The sequence below is a fragment of the Artemia franciscana genome, chromosome 16 (assembly GCF_032884065.1).
Source record: "Artemia franciscana chromosome 16, ASM3288406v1, whole genome shotgun sequence".
Lineage (NCBI taxonomy): Eukaryota > Metazoa > Arthropoda > Branchiopoda > Anostraca > Artemiidae > Artemia > Artemia franciscana.
In genome coordinates this window covers 36,048,705-36,065,709 of record NC_088878.1, presented here as the reverse complement: position 1 = coordinate 36,065,709, position 17,005 = coordinate 36,048,705, and the positions used below count along the sequence as shown (strand labels likewise).

The 17,005-nt window shown below is 34.4% G+C and overlaps 1 protein-coding gene across 1 annotated transcript in view; it reads left to right on the top strand.

Annotated features, from left to right (window-relative positions):
* LOC136037398 (uncharacterized) overlaps positions 1 to 17,005 on the top strand; it is a 154,314-nt gene that overhangs the window by 87,068 nt on the left and 50,241 nt on the right. The window contains exons 6-7 of the mRNA XM_065720143.1: positions 5,560 to 5,734; positions 16,370 to 16,512. Coding sequence (XP_065576215.1) covers positions 5,560 to 5,734; positions 16,370 to 16,512 — 318 coding nt within the window. The remainder of the gene's footprint in view (positions 1 to 5,559; positions 5,735 to 16,369; positions 16,513 to 17,005) is intronic.

Here is a 17,005-nt window from a genome sequence, read left to right as displayed (position 1 = left end):
TGTTTTCAGTTTTTGGCTATGGAAAATTCATTTTTAATCCACCTATTTCAGAACCTAAAGCTTTCTTTGCAAACATTCGACAGGAAGAGGTTTGGTGCTGATGGTTGCATATGCACATAGCTTTTCGCTTCCAGCTCTGCTTCCTATGCTCCAGACTTCTCTGTCTTCACTTCTGAGTCTACTTCAAATTCTCAATACATCCTCTTCCCACGCTGCTTTCTTTTGTCATAAATTCACCTTTTCTTTCGTTCCCTCCCTGTTTTCTGTTTTTCTCTTCTAGCTCTGTAAATAAAACTTTCTAATGCAAGACACCAATAAACTGGGTGCTATTTGTCGTAGATGTACATAACTTGCTTCTTCCAGTTATGCTTCTTCTTGCTCTACATTCTTTTGCTTTCACATTTTCCATTTTTTGCTTTTTATATTTCTCTGCCAGCTTTTTTTATCTTCTTGCTCTGTTTTCAGTTTTTGGCTATGGAAAATTCATTTTTAATCCACCTATTTCAGAACCTAAAGCTTTCTTAGCAAACATTCGACAGGAAGAGGTTTGGTGCTGATGGTTGCATATGCACATAGCTTTTCGCTTCCAGCTCTGCTTCCTATGCTCCAGACTTCTCTGTCTTCACTTCTGAGTCTACTTCAAATTCTCAATACATCCTCTTCCCACGCTGCTTTCTTTTGTCATAAATTCACCTTTTCTTTCGTTCCCTCCCTGTTTTCTGTTTTTCTCTTCTAGCTCTGTAAATAAAACTTTCTAATGCAAGACACCAATAAACTGGGTGCTATTTGTCGTAGATGTACATAACTTGCTTCTTCCAGTTATGCTTCTTCTTGCTCTACTTTCTTTTGCTTTCACATTTTCCATTTTTTGCTTTTTATATTTCTCTGCCAGCTTTTTTTTTATCTTCTTGCTCTGTTTTCAGTTTTTGGCTATGGAAAATTCATTTTTAATCCACCTATTTCAGAACCTAAAGCTTTCTTTTGCAAACATTCGACAGGAAGAGGTTTGGTGCTGATGGTTGCATATGCACATAGCTTTTTGCTTCCAGCTCTGCTTCCTATGCTCCAGACTTCTCTGTCTTCACTTCTGAGTCTACTTCAAATTCTCAATACATCCTCTTCCCACGCTGCTTTCTTTTGTCATAAATTCACCTTTTCTTTCGTTCCCTCCCTGTTTTCTGTTTTTCTCTTCTAGCTCTGTAAATAAAACTTTCTAATGCAAGACACCAATAAACTGGGTGCTATTTGTCGTAGATGTACATAACTTGCTTCTTCCAGTTATGCTTCTTCTTGCTCTACTTTCTTTTGCTTTCACATTTTCCATTTTTTGCTTTTTATATTTCTCTGCCAGCTTTTTTTTATCTTCTTGCTCTGTTTTCAGTTTTTGGCTATGGAAAATTCATTTTTAATCCACCTATTTCAGAACCTAAAGCTTTCTTTTGCAAACATTCGACAGGAAGAGGTTTGGTGCTGATGGTTGCATATGCATATAGCTTTTCGCTTCCAGCTCTGCTTCCTATGCATCAGTCTCATCTCCTACCTCTGAGTCTACTCCAAACCTTATGCACAGGTTTTCAGCTGTGACTGCTTCGCTATTTTTTTTCTTTTATAACACAATTTTATAATTTTATATTATTTTTATATAAAAAATAATATATATAATAAATATATAAAATAAAATTATTATTTATAATAATTTTTTTTATAATAAAAATATTTATAAAAAAATATTTATATTACAATTATTTATTTATAATAAATATATAAAATTTTTTTTTATAATTTTATAACGCAAACGCTAACTTTGTAGATTTGAATTTCAGAAATTTTGCAACAAACTTTAGTTTAACCATGGACCTTAACGTCTTGCAAATTTACTAGCAATATTTTTATTTCAGCCTTATGTTCTTTGTACAGCCTTATATACAGCCTTTGCACAGCTTTATGTACAACCTTATCTACGCAAACAAAAATATAGTATTAAGTTTACTTTGTTATATAAAATTAATATAGTAAAAAAAAGTTTAAAAATTGTTAAAATTGGTTAACTTCCAACAGATTACTATGTACATTTGATACAATTTAGGCAAATTCGCAAATTTACGACAAACGTTTTGCAAATTAATTACAAATTTTAAGCGAATTTCCATAAGTTTTAATTTGACTATTTCACAAAATTTGCTAAATTTGTTAAATTTAAAACAGAAATTTGTAAATAACGCAAATTTTAGGTAAAACCTGGTAAATCACGACATCTTAGCGTTGCGTAAAACTAGCATTAGAAATATAACAATTCATCAGAAAAATATAAAAAAGCTGATAACTTTTACTGAAATTTTTGTCATTTCAGCTATAATAATTGATAAAAGTAATAAGTCAAATTTTATTCATGGATGTACACAGAAGATCTTGGGGCCTGCCTCATCGAAATTTTTCGAAATATCTTGGCATTTTTACTCAAATTATCCAATAAACTTTTTTTTATTACCCTCCCCCTCTCTCCCATAATAAAGTATCGCGTTATTTCTGACTTTATTGTTGGTAGAAACACCAGTTAACTTTTAAAGCGTCTTATTTTTTCATGTTTTATAATCAACAAGCTAGTGCCTAACATCTTCCTTAAGAAAGGAATATGCCTTGTCTTCTTGAATCGATTAACCTGTCAAAGAGGAGACAAATCTCCTCGTATCTTTTCCTTCGAATTCTGATACTCGTGTAAAGTCTGAAGAAATACAAAGAAAAATAGGAGCTTGCTTTCCAAAAATCTTAGTATGTATCCTCTTCTTCTTCGCTTAATCTGTCAAGTTGAGACAGGTCACACCGAATGATTTCCAATAAAAACACGGGTGTTTACAGCCAGAATTCATGAAAGGGTTTCAGAGGATCTTCCCTGATTGGGATTCAAAAACAAAATTTGGCCTATTTATTGCCTAAAATTTTCTGAGATGGGTGCATGAGACTAATCCTATCAATCATAGAGCATTAGTAACTCATAAGAGTGGAAACTGGCGCTAGTGTAAAAAAATCACCAACGCCATCTAGCATCTGGCTAAATTTGGCATTTTTTAAGTCTAATTAATTAACCATGATTTGCCCTCATCAAACTTAGGCCTACTAATAATTAGGCCTAGTAATATGTACTACGCCTAATTATATTAACAAGACAATTAGGCATAACCCTTTGCCATCATAGACAAATAGGCTAGGCCTTATATATGTCTTTTTAACAGTAGGTTAGCCTACCGTAAGCAGCCAAATACTTGATTTTTAAGACTTACACAGACACTTCACCTTTATGTGATATAAATATATAGATCAGGCCCAAAGAACATAGGAAACAATGAGTTTTCAATACTATTTGGTTAGGCCTTTACCAATTATCGAGTTTGACTTGATTTTTTTTCTACTTCTTAAAGACATTTTAATGATTTCGCCAGCCACTACGCTGCGTCTGGCGCTAGTAGTTTTTAACTCCTATCTTTCCATGTTAAATCACCGAAGTTTCCACCCTTATAGTTTCCCCTTACCCACCCCACCCGATGCTAGATTGCTCTGAATAGAAACCAAATCCTGATAGATAAAAAAAAAAAAATCACTTTCTGCAAGGCAGGTATTGACAGAGAGAAGAAGACCAATTACTGTGCTATAAATTCCGTGTTTAAAAGTATTCTTTAATTCTATTGGTTTATTTCTGTGACGTTTTTCCGTAAACCAGTCACATTACTTTGTTAAGTGTGCGTTAGAAACTGAAGCCAAATAACCTGTTGTTGTATCTACCTGTTGCTGATAGTAGCCAAATGATTGGCCAAAAAATTTTCCGTCATACTGGTGGGTCTAAAACTACATAGTTCTTAGTTACAATTTTGGTACAATTCTCCTGTTTAATTTTTTTTGCATTTTGATTAATTTGGCGACCTCCCCTCGATTGGTTCTCCCTTCTAAACTGGATTTCTTGTGTATATGTTTAGTTTCAGGGTACTGACTCCTGGGTGCGTAGCAAATCCTTTTTGGTAAGTCAAAAAGCAATATGTGACACTTTTTTGAAAAAAAAAGCTTTTTACTCCAGCCCTCTCAAAAAGCAAGATCTTGGTATGAAATATTCCATGCCCCCCACCTCCTCAAGATGATTGCTCACTTATTTGTATATTTCAATCTACCAATGAGTATGCAAATATTCCTTAAATGGTTTCATGGCTGTATATCTAGCTTAAGGGTAACGAATCCCAGGTGCATAGTGTCAGGGGGATCTTGGGTGAATAACGCCGATACGCAGTTAAAAAAATATTATGCGGATTTTTTTTTTTTTTTTTGAAACGAATACTTGCATTCTAACCGCTGAAACAAGCAAGACTGGTTGGTTGGTGTGATCCGCGTCCTGAAACCTTGCTCGGCTCCTGAGTTCAAGGCTGTATCCAGTGGGGAGAGGTTACCGAGTTCGAGTCCTCCTCCCAAAGTCTTTTTCCGACTCGTAAAAATTAACAAATACATATATAAAAAATTCTTGGATGAGTTTCGTCAAGTTTTTTGGATACTTTTTTCCTCTGTAAAACCTATATTGTTTAGCATTCCCCCATTTTACGTACCACACTCAAAAATTCCTAACAATTTAAAAACTCAGGAAAACTGGGTCGTGTTGGGTTGGGTTGTGGGCCGTAACAAATAAACACGCACCCGTGATTTGTCTTCTGGCAAAAAATACAAAATTCCACATTTTTGTAGATAGGAGCTTGAAACTTCTACAGTAGGGTTCTCTGATACGCTGAATCTGATGGTGTGATTTTCGTTAAGATTCTATCACTTCTAGGGGGCGTTTCCCCCTATTTTCTTAAATAATGCAAATTTTCTCAGGCTCGTAACTTTTGATGGGTAAGACTAAACTTGACGAAACTTATATATTTAAAATCAGCATTAAAATGCGATTCTTTTGATGTAGCTATTGATATCAAAATTCCATTTTTTAGAGTTTTGGTTACTATTGAGCCGTGTCGCTCCTTACTACAGTTCGTTACCACGAACTGTTTGAAACGAAACTAACAGAAAGATACTCCCGATTTTCAAAAATAGCTTCCAGAATTGAAAGTTTTTTCTTTTTTTTTAGTATAAAAGGTGGCAATGTCAGGTCGCGAAACCCTCCATATCGTTCCCCCTACTCTCAGCGCGATTGCTCACTTTTACATATGTCCCAATTTACCAGCTAGTAAAAAAAAAAGAAGTAAAAAGAGAGGATTGATACTCTGCTTGGCAATACACTGATCCCCTTCCCTAGGATTGATCCCCGTTTCGGCAAGGTTGGGTAACAGGCTTGGTATTTGTCCCTGTACAAAAGACCCAACAACTGAGACGAGGGCTCGACGCCATATGTGCTAGCAATGGCTCTGGAAGATCTTTATCCTTTTAAATATCCTTTATCCTTTTTATCTTCAGAGTTTTTCGAAAGTTATACTTTTAGGACGAAATCTGCTGCCAAAAAAACAAGACTTCAGCTTAGTAATTGCTATACATTAAAATCTCATGTGTCATATTTTAATTTGAACTTTAGTAACCTATATTTTTCTGCAGGTTTGGCCCTTTAGCCTGGAGGGCCAGCAAAGAGCGAAAAAGATCGAAAAAGGCTGTTTCAAGTCGAAATTCAAAATGCAACAGTGGAGATAGTGGAATCCAAGTGACAAGACCACCATCTACCGATTTTGAGGGTTTAAATTTTGTCAACGAATTTCCACCAACAGTTACTCAAGTAAGTCCAGTTATATTAATATTTCTGATGCTACTAATACAGTCGAGTTACGGTTTTGAACAGTAATTCTTTCAGTCAGGCACTTACAAAGAATTTTTTTTTGGGGGGGGGGATAAAAAATCGTTGCTTTGAATAAGAAGTCTCCAGAAATTTAGGAAAATTTAGGACCTTGGGGGCCCGCACCCGAGCTTTATCCCAGCTTTAGTTCCTGTTCCTTTTTCAGCTGCAGTTTTCAAGGTGTGGCCGAAATGCCACAGAATTACACAATATTTGACTAACTAATCACCTTGATCCTCTGTGCTAAATATATCTGTTGACACAACCTTAAGCCACAGAGAAACAAAGGGACGACTTGTGAAAAATCTTGTGACTCAGAAGCTTTTCTTTTTGGGTTAAAATTTCACACAGAAAAGCAATTGGATCGAATATCTTTCCCTTCTTACGCCAAAATTTAATTTAAATTTCACCCTGGTGAACCAATCACGTTTTAAAACGACTAACTATTTCAATTATTTCGATTTTGGCACGAAAATATTTATTTAAAGAAAAATTACAAGGTGCATTTTGCGTAACCATTTAATGTTTGTCCAACCGATGTGTGTGACCAAATTCTGTCCATAATTGTTTGGCTCCATTTTGAATGGAATGAATATAGGCTAGATTTAGGTAAATAATATGTCCCTTCAAAAATTGAGTTTCCTTAAGGAATAATGTAATTGGCTAGCGAAAACACGTCACAGTTATAAATCAATGAAATTAAAGTATTATTTTTTACCACAGAATTAATTGAAGGCAATTTCTCTTGTTCTCATTAATTAAACGCCAATACTTAGAAAATTAAAGCTTATTTTCATTTTTTAGTAATACTTTGGAGATGATTATCATTTTTTGTAATTATCTTCTGTTACTTTATATTTTATTATTTTCCATTTTGTTATTTTACCGTTTATCTTCGTTTTGTTAGTAATACTTTTGGACCAGGGAATTTTCTTTTTGTCTTATTCAATTGATTTGACCTCTTCTACCGTTTTGTCCAGTTTATTATAAATTTGGAATTTTCCTATTTTAATCTTATACAGAATTAAGGAAATATTAAATATGCCCTTTAGATTTTAACATGCTGATGTTTATTTCAACGAAAATCTCAATATACATTTTGTTTGACCAATAATTCATAATGAATTGTAGAATAACTGTTGTATCTTTTATTATTTTTTTATTCCTTTATAATTTTTGTAATTGTTGTCATTATTTTGAAATCTAAAATGTAAAAAATCTGGAGAGAAGTCGATCCCAAGAATTCTAGGTACCAAAATTGTCAGCCTTTATACCTCAAATATTAAGGTATGTATATGTACATATAATATATTTATATAATATATATATATATATACATATATATATATATATATATATATATATATATATATATATATATATATATATATATATATAATATATATATATATATATATATATATATATATATATATATATATATATATATATATATATATATATATATATATATATATATATAAATATATATAAATATATATATATATATATATATATATATATATATATATATATATATATATATATATATATATATATATTTTGTATATGCATATATATGTATATATATTAGGCTTCTATATATGGATTTTCATTGTCCCTTGTGTTCTAACCGCACACAGTGCTGGGTCCTGGCGGCTTCGCCGCCGGGCCCAAGCATGGCACACGGCAGGCTTCTATATATGGATTCTCAATGTCCCTTGTGTTCTAACCACAGACAGTGCTGGGTCCCGACGGCTTTGCCACCGGTCCCCGCGGGCCCCAGCATGGCACGCGGCAGGCTTCTATATATGGATTCTCATTGTCCCTTGTGTTCTGGGTCCCGGCAACGCTATGTCATTTTTGGATCGAACTGATGACATAAATTGGTTTAGTTTTCTGTTGTTAAGGCTTTCGAATTGCTTTAATTCGTTGTCAAAATATATAGAAATATTTGTGCAATCACCAGTTTTTTACATTTTAAGCAATTTAATAAAATTTAAAGAGCCTCAATTTTTTGAGCTCGTGTAACGGTAATAACGTGTTACGGTGTAACGGTAAAGATAGTGTAATAGACAGACAGACGGACGGACGGACACTACATTTTTATATATATATGAAAGATGTATATATATATATATATATATATATATATATATATTAAGGTTATAATATATTAATATTAATATTAAACATTATGTTAAATAATATATTTTAATAAATATTAAATTCAATTATTAAAGTATAACAGTTCAAAATAGGGATAAAACCCAAGTATTAAATTACCTAAATTATTAAATGTTATATATTATATTAATTGTATATTAAATATTAACCTATTTTATTATATTGAATAATTAAATTAACTATTAGCCATAATACATTAAATATTAAGGTTTCTTACCTATATATTTTAAATTATAATATATTAAATATTATGTTAAATAATATATTTTAATAAATTTCAAATTAACCTTATTAAATATTGAATATTAACCTTAATATATTAAATAGTAAGACTTTGTACAACACTCTTTTTCTTGGCCGTAGCCGAGTTGACGGGGGCGCAGGTGGGGGGGGGGCGCTCGTCCTCTACCTTCTATGTAACCCCTCCTCTCAGATTTTGGAAAAAATGTCTTTAAAATAGTAATTGTCTCCCTAGATTCTGAAAAATATACCCCCCCACCCTTATATTCTTGGAAATTCGGCCCCACTGTTTCTTTGTAAGGTAGATTAATTACCGGTAAAGTTTTTTTTTTCGATTTACTTTAATAATATGCCAAACTTTCACTTGTCTTTTAATTTTGCCAGACGAAAAAAAGATTGTTCTAACGAGTGGAAACATAAAATTTGAATTACAGATGAGATCAATGATCAATTTGCAAATTATTTTGACTACGTTATCACTGATAAATTAAAGCTGCTGTAGTTAATTAATAACAAATTTATGCAAGTGATGAACAATAAATTTATTATTTTGGATGTTCCATGACGTAACAGAATTACATTCAGACTATTAGCATCATGATTAAGTAGTGTCAGGGCTGTGTCAGCGTCAGTATTCATTGTATTGTGCTAGCAGGCAAACTGGAAAATTTGAGTCGATCACGAGGGCAAATCGAATAAAAAAAAAAAGTTAAAATTCGAATATTCATCCTGTAAAATAAACGTAAAATTTGAGTAAGGTTGTGTCAACAGACAAATTGGAAATATGAGGTAAAACTGAAAAAATAAAAAATATGACACGCTCTAGAGGCTGAAACGAACAAGTAAAAAAAGTGTAGATTCAAATATTATTCTAGCAAAAAAACTGGAAAATTTGTGAAACGTTGTGTCAGTAGGCAAGTTGATAAATTTGGGATATAAATAAGTAACAAATAACAGAAAATCGCATTATTGTGCCGGCGGCCAATTGGAAATTTAAAAAGTAGATCCGCAAGTGTTCAAATTCAATATGTACAAAAATAAACGAATACCAAAGAAAATTCAAATATTGTTCCAACTTTCTTCAAAAATTAATAAAAAAAATATTTGACAAATTTTTTGATCCAATTAGTTCCAACATTAGCCTTTTTTTTTTTTTTTTTTTTTAATCTTCAGTCAATATATTACAAAACATTAACTTCACAAATTTAATAACTTTATCGTCTTCTTCGATAAAGTTTTGGCAATTTTCCCAAAGCATCTGCTGGGGAGTCCTAAAAATTCAGCCGGAACGGGTATGGAAATCGGTACTGGTTTGGAAGTATCTTCTCCAGAGCTGTTTTTACAATTGGCAAAAATCATTTTCCTCGGATAGCCCTTGGCGACGTGACGGCAAATGTCCTTATCAGAATAGTGAACAAAGCGATGATTCTCATTTTAACTCCTGCAAACACGTCTTCCGTTGCACCGTCAGCCTATAAGTGTTAATGACTATTGAACTAACAATTGATGAATGTTTTATATCAAATAATTAATTCTCTTTACTAAAATTCTCTGAACATCCTAATTTTTTCAACTTATAATCCTTTCTATTATATTTAAAACTCCTATTCTACCTTTCATCAAAAATTTAAATATTTAAATTATAAATTAATAAACCTATTAAATTTTAAATAAAATCTAATTAATATAAAAATATTAGAACTTAAATTAATTTAAGTTCAAACATTGGCTCCAATACTCTAATTTGTTCCAATTTCGAATATGTCAAAACACAGAAATTGAAAATTTTGGGTTGTTAGAGAGGCCAAATCGAATTGATGTTTGAGAATGAATGAGGACTAAGTCGCTTAAGGATTGTCCAGGCTTACGTAAAAAAAATAAAATTTACCTGTATAATCATTATTCTCCACAATAGATCATAATTGGAAAAATTTGTAATCCAAATCTTTTTTAATTATCACAGCAAGTCAAAAGTTGCTGTGGCTTGCACAACTGCCATTTTGTTACATTAGCAGGGTTTGTACTCTCTTTCTCATAATATCAATAAAAAAGAATCCCAAAATTCCATTAATTTTCCAGTTCATTGACTCATTTTTGACAAAATAAAATATTAGACTTATCTTCTTTTCGTTCTAAAATACACTCGTGATGTGAAAGTTGGCTGCCTATTGACTTCGAATAGTCCATAAACAATTTTTAGCACAGAAAATAGGACTCACTTCTATTAGTTTTTAACACACTGAGAGAGGCGTGTACAAATTTTACCACATTTTTTCGGGTAAAATTTTACCAAATTTTACCACAAATTTTTCGGGTACAGGGCGCATAACTTTATGAATTATACGCCTTGTTCACTAGCGTGAACGGTCCCTTAGATAAGAATAAACGAAGATAAAGAGGTGATGTTGGCTAACGACAACATCCATCATGTGGGTAGCTTCACTTACCTGGTAAGTATTATTAGTAAGGATTGTGAATGCAGTGAAGATGTAAAAAGTACAATAGCCAAGGCCCAGGGTTTAGCCAGGGCCAAGGTCGCAGTTGAACATTTTTGGAAGAATAGGAAGGTAAGTCTGCAAATCAAGATTAGAATATTGAAAGCTACTATAATGATAGCGTTAAGTTTTGTTTGGGAGCGTGGGAGCTCTGAAGTGTGGAGTCAGATTTTTTAAATGTTTTCCGCGGGATTAGTTTGTGTTAATTACCCGTTTGGCTGACCGTATGTAAATCAGCAAACTGAACGAAAAATACGGTTGGGTCCAGCTTTTTAAGGATGAAGTTGGGTCCAAAGGTAAGGAGGAAGGAAAATGCATTAAACGTAAAACATACGTTTTGCGGATGAAGCACGATAGGTTGCTAAACATAGCTCTTTTTTGCCAAAGACCTAGGGTCAACTGAAACGTTTGTGTCCACCCCCTGGATTGGGGGTTGGAAGTGGTCATAACAAAGGATTTGAAGGAAATAGGAACTTCGTGGGAGGGGTAAAGGGAGGGCTCTGAGTAAACGGGGATGGAGAATGAGAATATGCAGCTGTGACGGTGTCAGGTGGCTTTGTGCAGCAGCGAGTTGTTCGTAGCAGTGGTAGTAGTAGTAGTGATGTAATATATGATATATGTATGTGCTTGTGATAGTCATTTCTGATTATATGAATGATAAATGATCAGTCTGGTGACAATATTTTAGGGTTGATCAGGGGAGGGGGCCATGGTTTTAATAAGGTAAGTAATACCCACATTTCATGTCAGCCTCGGTTTTGATTAGGCTATTTGTTTAACTTAGGGACTTTGTGCATGGGGCTGCAAAGGTCATTTTACCTTTAGACGTATTTTTGACCTTTGGCCGCTCTGATTAAATGACTAGTTTATATTGTTGATCTGATACCTTCTCAAGCTGTGGGAGGTCCCATTGACGCATAGCGCATTTGTGCTGCTTTGGGTCTTTAGAAAGTACCGAAACTTCTTCGTGATTGAAATACCTCCCCACACCTTTTCGTCATTTGTTCTAAATGAAAGTAAAACAGTTCAAAATAGGGATGAAACCGGTTTATTGACAGTGAACAGATATAAAATTTAACTGGATATTTCGAACACATCATCACCAGTTTTACTGATGATGATGAACACTGTATATGTGTTCGAAATATCCAGTTAAACTTTATATCTGTTCACTGTCAATAAAAAGGATTCATCCCTATTTTGAACTGTTTTACTTTCGTCATGAAAAGGCAGTGTGGTCTTCGAAGTTATTTGTTCTAAATGATGACTAGTATTTTAGAAAAGAATAATAAAAAACAGAATACATCAGTGCTTGTCATGTAAAAAAGCGATTTTCCTTGTTGTTCAAGCCAGGGGATTGAAGGTTTCCTGAAAAGGGTTTTAGGCTATGGCCATTCCAATTGTTTGCTTTTTGTTTCAGTCCAATATCATATTTGAGGGGTTTCAGGCTATTTTCGAAGTTCCATTAAATTTGTTTTCAAGCTAACATTTTACTATGAAGAAAAATTTAGAAAATAGTTACTATTCCTGAAGCAGCTAGAAATGACAGTTTCCCTCGCTTGTCATTCTTTTTAAAAGCATTTTTTTAGTTTTGGTTACTTTGGGCCGTAGTTTGTTCTTTACTAGGTTGCAGCTACCACTGTAGCCATGATAACTGGAAAAAAAAATCCATGGAAGACATATTGCTTTTCACAAGTCTAGACTATTGCGTTGACTATGATTGACTTGTAACGCTTAGCTTCAGATGACCTATATAGGCAATAGGGCATATGTGTTCAGAATAATGAAAAGTAAATCAATGTTGAACGAAATAAATTGTTTGTCAAAAATGATTGAAAGGAATGATTTGATTCCCTCCTAAAAAATAAATGAGAAATGCAGAGTTATCTGTCTTGCGAGACAATATCACTGGCAGTCAAGTCTGAACAAGTATTATAGAACATCGACGTGTCAATCACAAGTGTCAGGAAAAATAAAGCATGACAACCGTGCCTTTTCCACTCGTGATTTTGATTTGATGTGAAATCCGCTCGTGGCACTTTTTTGGCTAAGACTTCAAGTAAAAAAGTTTATATACTATCAATTAATAATATGAAATTATGTGAATTACGAATGACATCTAAATAAAAATATTTTGTCTCGTTTGGTCTCAAAATCAGTTTTTGATTAGTAATTATTGATATAAATTGCTTAAAGTACCAGGGAAATCAAAATAAACATATTTTTGCCCCCTTCCTCCTCCTATGTAGCCATTTTGGGTCTATCCATGCCTGCAAGCCGTGATTTTTGAAGATTTTCCTTTTGTTGTTTCAAAATTGTGAAGATTTTAGGGCAGTATGACATTTTGTCGGTGTTGCCACGTCTGAATTTTAACAAATTTTAACGTCTGAATAAAAAACAAATCTGATTTTAAACGAAAGCTTCACCTCCTTGAGCTACTTGTTGGCATATGTTCTCGTCTTATTATGGCACTTGGTATCTACTAAGTGACATATAGCGATCGCAAATTCTGTCGGTCTGTCTATCCCGGTTTTGCTAGTTTAGACACTTCCAGGTAAGCTAGAACGGTCAAATTTGGCAGGCGTATCAGGAACAAGACCAGATTAAATAAAAAATTGTCGTTTCCCTGATTCGAACATCTGGGGGAGGGGAGTGGGGGAACGATTAAATCGAAAAAAATAGAAAAATGAGGTATTTTTAACTTACGAACAGGTTATCGGATCTTAATGAATATTGATATTTAGAAGAATATTGTTTCTCAGAGCTCTTATTTTAAATCACGGCCGAATCCGGTGACATGGGGGGGATTAGGGAGGAACCTAAAATCTTGGAAAACGCTTAGAGTGGAGGGATCGAGATGAAACTTGGTGGGAAAAATAAAGAAAAAGTCCTAGATACGTGATTGACATAACCGGACTGAATCCGCTCTATTTGGGAGAGTTGAGGGGGGGGCAGGATTAATTCTGAAAAACTAGAAAAAAATGAGGTATTTTTAACTTACGAAGGAGTGATCGGTTCTTAATGAAATTTCATATTTAGAAGGACATCGTAACTCAGATCTCTTATTTTAAATGCCGTCCGGATCCATAGTCATTGGGGGGACTTGGGGGGACCGGAAATCTTGGAAAACACTTATAGTGGAGAGATCACGATGAAACTTGGTGGGAAGAATAAAACCCCCATAGAAAAAACATACTTTTGTGACCCCCCCCCCCCCAAAAAAAAAAAATCCCAACCCCCTTATATCTTATAACCTGGTGCATACGTTCTCTATGTAGATTTTTTTTGTTATATTATTTTTCTTGTTGCCTATATACTTGTCTCTTAAATTTTAAACCCTTTTTTCATCACTATATTTTTCCCATCCTATGGCCGAATCGTAAAATATCGGCCCAGAATGCCTGACATTTCTTTCGCTATTGTTCGTCTTTTCTTGTATCATTTTTGTTATTTTACGATCTTTAACTTATTCTTATTCTCCAAAGGTAGTAAATACAATAATTCATTCTTAAGAAGCTTACATCTTCAATTAAAGACAACAATTTATTGCCGTGAAATAAGAAAACGGTAGTTTAAAAAACCCATAAAATATAAATGTCCAAAGAAGATAAGAATAAAAAGAATCGAATTGTCCAAAAATCTGATGCAATACAAGTAGAATTAAAACGGGTAAGAAGATCTTCCTTTCTTGGTACCACAGCAAACAAACCTTTGAATAGGACCCTATGACTGTTCAGCAACAGACGCGTTCTTAGGGTGCAGAGGGGGGCACTTGCCCTGGGTGCAGAAATTATTGGGGCGCAGAATCTCAAATAAATAATATAACATTTATAATCATTTCGTAATTTTCCAAATTTTATTTGAATTAACATAAAGCAGAGGAAGCAGTTGGCAGTAAGTATAAGTTTGAATCCAAAAATTTTCATTTTTACCATACAAAGTGAAGGAAGTCAGATTTATGAAATTTTTATGAAAATTTTATTTTTGTTATTATTATTATTTATTTTTATTAGTGAAAGTTTTTGTTAATAAATTAAAATTGTCTTAATAAACCAAAATTTCGCTTATATTATGCCTGAAAATTTTTGAGAGACGGGAGGGGGGGCTAATAAAAATTTTGCCCCAGACGCAAGAGAGACCAGAACTACCACTGTTCAGCCCCAACGAAAAATTGATCAAAAATCACCACATGATTGCTGAAAGCACCGATGACTTTAAAAAATTATTTTTTGTTAAGTTAGGCGCAATGGTCACCAGCTAGCATGACTGCTGAAATTCAGCAGTTGAATGCCAATATTCAACAACAGGGGCAAATTGTCTTATGTCCCTTACGTTCTTTCTAGAAAGACAACTCAAATGTCAAGTTGGTCGCTACCTGCTAGCATGGCTATCCTGATAACCTGCTAGCATGGCCATCCTGATTATCTGCTAGTCTGGTCATTCTAATTACCTTCTAGCAAGGCCAACCTGATTACCTGCTAGCATGGCCATCATGATTACCTGCTAGCGTGGCCATCCTGATTACTTGTTAGCGTGGCCATCCTGATTACCTGCTAGCACGGCCATCCTGATTACCTGCTAGCGTGGCGATCCTGATTACCTTCTAGCAAGGCCAACCTACCTGATTACCTGCTAGCGTGGCCATCCTGATTACCTGCTAGCGTGGCCATCCTGATTACCTGCTAGCATGGTCATCCTGATCACCTGCTAGCGTGGCCATCCTGATTACCTGCTAGCATGGCCATCCTGATTACCTGCTAGCAAGGCCACCCTGATTACCTGCTACCATGGCCATCCTGATTACCTGCTAGCGTGGCCATCCTAATTACCTGCTAGCATAGCCCTCCTGATTACCTGCTAGCAAGGCCACCGTGACTATCTGCTAGCGTGGACATCCTGATTACCTGCTAGCATGGCAATCCTGATTACCTGCTTGCGTGGCCACCATGATTACATGCTAGCATGGTCACTATATACTGAGCACAAGGGGTCCTTATCTTTCTTTCTGTATTTTGTTGAATTTGTCTTTCTTCTTTTTATTGTCTCTTTTTGTAGTTTTGCATTATGAAGCAGCTGTAATATGTTAGTAATTTAACTTCTTAGGTTCCCTGCTGTTCTACTAGGTCATAGAATCATCTGGTGGATATGATGCATTTACTTTTTTTTGTGAAATAAATTGATTGAATTCGTCACTTGACCCTTTTGAAAGATGAATTGATTCTGATGAATTGATGTTTGATTCTGAAAATTTTTAGAGCCGATTGAGATGGAAAAATGAATTGGACTAATCCATGAAATTTAATTTGTTTATACAGGTTATAAATGTTAATTTGATGCAGGGGGTGGATCCAGGCAGGCCGGGGGGACCCCCTCTCTCCAATATTTTTCTGGTGTCCTCATTTCTCTTTTTTACCCTTTTTTAGAATAAACTTGTCAATTTAGCCAATTACTGGTGCCCTTATCACATACCCCCCCCCACCTAAGATTCCTGTCTAGATCCGCATTTGATGTGGCGTCTTTTGAATTCTCACAGTCAAGTTTCAAAGTTATTAGGTCCTAATATTTAGAGGGACTTACAGTAAATAATATAGAGCTTTGATTACAAGGCCAGCAATTTGTCCCAGTTCGCGCTTGTCTCATCCACAGTTCTTTTTAGGGTTCACCTGAAGTCAACTCATGCACAACAGTACCTGAAAGCTACGTCCCAGGAAGTAGTGCCACAGCACCTCATAGTCCAGCTGAGGCCACTAACCCAGTTTGGTTATCTCAGGTTCCTCCCTCCTCAAGTATGGATGATGGGTAAGTTTATTAAGCGGCTTTTACTCTGCGTACATAATTTTCTGGTTAATTGTTTAAGCTGGGTTACGCTACGGGACAGCATTTCACGTTTAAGCAAGTCCTTTCACAATACGCTAACGTAAAAGTGCATAAAACCATCTGATCATCGTATATAAATGAGCACAATTATCATTAGCAAATCATTCAAAAATTAAAAATGTGGTATGGCGATGGAGATTCAAGTTCTGATGATGATCTTATGATTGTTGGAGCAGGATAGTCATCGATGAAAAGACGGTGCGAAAAGCTTTCTATGAATTTTCTTTTTGAATTTATTTTCTGAATTTACTAATTCCAGGCTCAGAAATTCCATTTTGTGGCTTTTATGTTGACTTTCTTCATAACGTAAAATAAACTTACTTACCGTGAAATGTTACTTAATATAACGTGCCTGGTCCAGCAGCAGTTATTAACATTCAAAAACCAACACTATCCTCAGAACAGCCAAGGGTGG